The 5,923-nt window shown below is 40.7% G+C and overlaps 1 protein-coding gene across 1 annotated transcript in view; it reads left to right on the forward strand.

Annotated features, from left to right (window-relative positions):
- Positions 1-5,923, forward strand: part of ATP9B (ATPase phospholipid transporting 9B (putative)) — a 294,182-nt gene that overhangs the window by 48,902 nt on the left and 239,357 nt on the right. Inside the window, exon 5 of the mRNA XM_017504545.2 lies at positions 397-505. Within this exon, the coding sequence (XP_017360034.2) occupies positions 397-505 (109 nt within the window). The remainder of the gene's footprint in view (positions 1-396; positions 506-5,923) is intronic.

A 5,923-nucleotide genomic window follows, 5' to 3' on the forward strand; every position in this document is an offset into this window, starting at 1 on the left:
ATGGAATCTTGCTCTGTCGCCAGGTTGGAGTATGCAGTGGTGCCATCTTGGCTCACTGCAACCTCTGACTTCCTGGTTCCAGCGATTCTCCTCCCTCAGCCTCCTGAGTAGCTGGAATTACAGGTGTGTGCACCCAGCCTGTTACTAGGTATTTTCTGATGTTTAGCTTGAAGTACCTATTAGGAGATCAATTAACAATTTTGGGAGCATACCAAGAGTTGTAAATTTTTTACAGTAAATACTTTTGTAATATTTCATTGTTACTTTTTGGCTTTTTTAGTTTTCATTTTTTGTTTTAGAGAGTAATATAAATTGAAGGAAAAAAGTTAAATAACAAATAATTTTTTATGTTAAAGTTTAGTTTTCTAAAATACCTTATTTTATTTTGTTTTATAGGGATTTGTCTTGGCTGTTACTATGATGCGGGAAGCAATTGACGAATTTCGGCGTTTTCAACGTGACAAGGAAGTGAATTCCCAGCTATATAGCAAGCTTACAGTAAGAGGTCAGCAAGATGCTTTAATCCTACTTAGCATTTGCCTACTGTAGTCATTTCAGAGTTAACAAGTATATGAAAACATTTTAATTCTATTATTGAAAATAGTATTATGTGACTATATTGATAATTAATTTCCTTATAATGTATAGTGCATGCAATTTTAGGGGAGATTTTTGTTCATTCTCTAGATGTTTGCATGTATATTGTACACACATGTATACAAATGCATACACAACCACATGAGCATGTACATATATTGCTAATCATTATATAATGTGCTCTATTGATACACACATTTTCTGAGAAGCGTAATGCCACTTTATCTAAAATCTATCTTGGTACTATATTTTAAACACACTTATAAAAGTCAAATGTCTATCCCGTGGCGTTAAACTACACTTAAGTGCACAGGCCTTTGAACAACAGAAATAAATATTGTCATCTAAGATGGTAACCGATGTGTGCATGTTTCTCCTTAACCTTCATTCAGGCCTTAACTCTTGCTTAACTTACAACCTTCAAGCACTTGTTTAGCTGATGTTTCAGTCGGTAGTAGAGAAAGAAGCAATGCATGAAGAAGAGAGTTGGGAAATGATTACAAGTAGGCATAAGACAGTAAAAAAGTGGCTGAAAACCATAGGAACAAGGGAGACACCCGGAAAACTAAGTGGGTATTCATAATAACTCCAAAGTCTGTTGAAAAAGTTTACAGTGGATTTTTCATCTTCTGTAAGAGGATATTGACAATGAATTATTTAACTTATGAAATAGTACCTTCAAAAATTACTTATTTTTAACACCTTATTGGGCTGTATTTCCCATAACAAAATGTGTCCATGTAAAGTATACAGTTCAGCGTTTTTTGGTGTATTCATAAAGTTGTATAGCCATCACCATCACTTAAGTCATTTAAGGGTAGTACGCTTTTGATGTCCCCAGGAGGAACCCTGAGTACATTAGAAGTCAGTACTCTTGCTGCTTCCCTCCTCACCCTACCCTAGCCTCAGGTGGCCACTCTTCTCCTTTCTGGCTCTGTGGTTTTACCCACTCTGGACATTTTATCAGTGGAATTATGCAGTATGTGGTCTTTTGTCACCGGCTTCTTTCACTGGGCATGTTTTCAAGGTTCATCTTATAGTAGCATTCATCAGTACTTTGTTTCTCTTGGCTGCTCAGTAATATTCCAGTGTACGATACAGTACATTTTGTGTATCCATTCATTAGTGGATGGACATTTGGGGTTGTTTCTACTTTGTGACTGTTGTGAATAATGCAGCTATGGACATCTGTGTACAAACGTTTGTATGAATTTTGTTTTCATCTTGGATACATACCTGGGAGTGAAATTCCTGGATTATTTGGTAACTCTATGGTTAGCATTATAAAGAATTGTCAACCTGCAATCTTCCTAGTTTGCAGCTTATTCCAAAAGAATTGTTTCTGTCTCTAACCAGTCTAGGGACTGCTTGGAGGATCGACCCTAGGTGCTTGTCTTTTGTTCCCCTAACTTGAACTCAGGACAGAAAAGTAGAAATGTAGCAGCATTTCTCAAACACGTGCAAGGCTGATGAATAGCCTCCAGTAGCCTAGGGCAAAAGATGGCAGTGGAGCCAGATGGTGGGGTGTCAAATACAGGCAGGAGAAGCTGGGGAGGGAGCTTCTTTGGGAAATTTGAATATTTAGAAGTGCCCCTGTGTATGCAGGGGAATTGTGAAAGCTAAGAACTGGAGTAATGCTCAGAAAAGACCTGAAGTCCTTCCCTCTAGCCAGTCTCCGGGCTCAGTGCAAGTAGGAAGGGAAGGCCGCAGCAGGGTTGTGAATGGCCTGGCTGAATCCTGAAGAAGGCTGCAGCACAGAGCCAGGCTGCAAAGCCCAGGGCAGGTTTTGTTTGGGTTTGTTTCTTCCTCCCCCTTCCCCTCCTTTTTCTCCCTTCATATGGAAGGAAATCTTTGTCAAAACACTGGCTCGCATATAATTGAATGGAACAGAGACTTTAGAGACCATCCATGGTGAAGAATACACATTTTACAAAAATAGTTCAGAAAAATCAGTAAACGAACACAGCTGCAGCATATAACAATAAAGTCAACCAAGAAGAGGGAGAAATACCTAATTTTCAGAATTACCAGATTATAATGTATGTTCAGTTTTTTTTTTTTACTGTTTTTCTTTTTTCAGACAGAGTCTTGCTCTGTCGTCCAAGCTGGAGTGCAGTGGCGTGATCTCAGCTCACTTCAACCTCCAACGCCTACCCCCTGGGTTCAGGCGATTCTCCTGCCTCAGCCTCCCAAGTAACTGGAATTACAGGCATGCACCACCATGCCTGGCTATTTTTTGTATTTTGTAGAGTTGGAGTTTCATGTTGACCAGGCTGATCCTGAACTCCTGACCTCAGGTGATCCACTCGCCTCGGCCTCCCAGAGTGCTGGGATTATAGGCATGAGACATCGTGCCCCTGGTGTATGTTCAGTTTTCTACAAAAAGCATTACAAAGCATGCAACAAAACAAAATGTGGCCCGATCCCAGAAGAAGGTGATACTAGCTGCCCCTGAGGAAGGCCAGACATCAGACTTAGGAGACAAAGTTTAACTCAGCTGTCTTTAATGTGCCAAGGCACTCAAGGAAACCTTGGGGATATTGCTTAAAAGATATAGGAGAGTGATGCAGGAACAAGTAGAGAATTATTTAAAGGAAGCATACAAATTGTGGCACTCAGAAGTAGAGTAAGTGAAAAGAAACACTCACTAGAGGATTTCAGTAGCGGAACTGAGCACACCAAAGAAAGAATCAGTGAACTTAAGCCTAGGTCAATTGTACGTATCCAGTTTGAAAAGCAGAATGAAAAGAACATGAACAGCTCTTAAGAGACCTGTGGGGCAGCATCTAGCATACCACATACACATGATGGAGATGCAAGACGGCGAGGAGAGAGAGATGACAGCGAAAATATGAAGGAGTAATGGCCAAAAACTTTCCACGTTTGATAAAAGATATTAATCTCTACATTGAGGAAGTACAGCAAACCCCATGAAGCATAACTCCAGAAAAATCCACACTGAGATGCATAACCAAGCAGCTGACACCTAGAGACCAAGAGGACACTCAAAACAGAGAGGTAACTGGCCACACACAAGGGATCCTCAGTAAGATTTATCAGAAGCCATGGAGGTCTGAAGGCGGTGGGGTGACATTTTAAAACTGGTGAGAGGAAAACCTCTTAACTAAAAATTCTGTGTCTGGTAAAACTGTCATTCAGAAATGAAGGTGTTGGCTGGGCCTGGTGGCTTATGCTGTAATCCCAGCACTTCGGGAGGCTGAAGCAGGTGAATCACCTGAGGTCAGGAGTTTGAGACCAGCCTGGCCAGTGTGGTGAAACCTCTCTCTTCTAAAAATACAAAAATTAACTGGGCATGGTGGCATGCATCTGTAGTCCAGTTAGTTGGGAAGCTGAGGCAGGAGAATCGCTTGAACCCAGGAGGCAGAGGTTGCAGTGAGCCAAGATCATGCCACTGCACTCCATTCTGGGTGAAATAGTGAGACTCTGTCTCAGAAAAAAAACAAAACAAAACAATGAAGACATTCACAGATAAACAAAAGCTAGTAAGTTTTCGTGCATCTAAGGGCATTATCAAGAAAACGGAAAGACAGAATGGGAGAAAATTGGAAATCTGTTATGACCAGTATCCAGAATACATAAAGAACTCTTAGGATTTCAGCATCAGAAAGATAACCCAATTAGAAAATAGGCAAAAGGCCTGAATAGACAATTCTGTGACAAAGATATACAAATGGCCAGCATGCTTATGAAACAATGGTTAGTAAGCAGCCTTAGACCATAGGGGAATGCAGATCTATAGTGAGATACCACCTAACACCACTAGGTTGACTGTAATTTAAAACATAGAATATTGAGTGCTGGAGAGGATCTGGAGAAATTGGAATCTTTACACATTGTTTGTGGGAACAAAATGGTTCAGCAGCTATGGAAAACACACTCTCAGTTTCTCAAATAATTCAGAGGAATTTAAAGCAGGGACCCAAGCAAATGCTTATTCATATTGATCATATTATTCATATTGATCATGAGTAAACATTTCTGTGTTTATTCACTATTCACAATAGCCAAAAAGGTGATAATAGCCCGGATGTTCACTGAAAGATGAGTGGATAAACAAATGAGTGGACAGCAAATTTCTGCAATGGAATTTTATTCAGCCATAAAAATCATGAAGGGTTGCTACATGCTACAGCCTGGAGTAACCTCAAAAACATCATGCTATGTGAAAGAAGCCCAGATGCAAAAGATCACATATTGTATGACTTCATCGATATGAAATCTCTAGAACTGGCAAAATAGTAGAGATAGACGGCAGATTGGAGGTGCTGTGGATGAGTGGAAGAAGGAGCAGGAAGCATCTGCCTGCAGGCATCGGGTTTCTTTTTTTCATGATGAAAATGTTTTGGGAGTTGGTAGAGTTGGTTGCACAACGTTGTGAATCATTCACTTTAAAATGACGTTTTATGTTACGTTAGTTTCACCCAAAAATGCTATAAAATGTTGAGGAAGACAGTCTACTGTTATGTCTTTTGTACTTCTGTGATACTTGAACTTCAGGTACTTTAAAAATAGTTTTCAGTATGTTTATTTTAAATGTAAATGAAAATTTACCGTTTTAAAAACATTAGCCATAGTTGCTGGTGATCTAAGAAGTTTCACATGTCAATAATGATGATCTAGCTGCTTTTTTACTTCTTTGTGTGTGTCAGGTAACATTCAGAGTACTGGTTCTCACATCCAGCATCGTCCAAGGGGGAGTCGATGTGCTCTCCAAGTTATAGATGAGAAACTTGCAGTTTATGCTGAATAATTTGCCTGAGTCACAGTAGTTTTAGGTAGAGCTGGTGCTTGAACCTAGATGATTCTGACTCCAATCCAGTGTTCTTTCAACTGTGCTTCATGGCTGGTGGTTCTGATACAGATGTTTGATGAGTGAAATTTGTGGTATTAAAAAATGTAGGCTGGGCATGTGGCTCACACCTGTAATCCCAGCACTTTGGCAGGCCGAGGTGGGTGGATCATGAGGACAGGAGTTCGAGACTAGCCTGATCAACATGATGAAACCCTGTCTCCACTAAAATTGCAAAAAATTAGCTGGGCATGGTGACACATACCTATAGTCACAGCTACTTGGGAGATTGGGACAGGAGAATCACTTGAACTCAGGAGGCGGAGGTTGCAGTGAGCTGAGATGGCGCCACTGTACTCTAGCCTGGTGACGGAGTGAGATTGTGTCTCAAAAAAAAAAAGGGCCGGGCGCGGTGGCTCAAGCCTGTAATCCCAGCACTTTGGGAGGCCGAGGCGGGTGGATCACGAGGTCAAGAGATCGAGACCATCCTGGTCAACATGGTGAAACCCCGTCTCT

Source organism: Cebus imitator, unplaced genomic scaffold (assembly GCF_001604975.1).
Source record: "Cebus imitator isolate Cc_AM_T3 unplaced genomic scaffold, Cebus_imitator-1.0 Scaffold324, whole genome shotgun sequence".
Lineage (NCBI taxonomy): Eukaryota > Metazoa > Chordata > Mammalia > Primates > Cebidae > Cebus > Cebus imitator.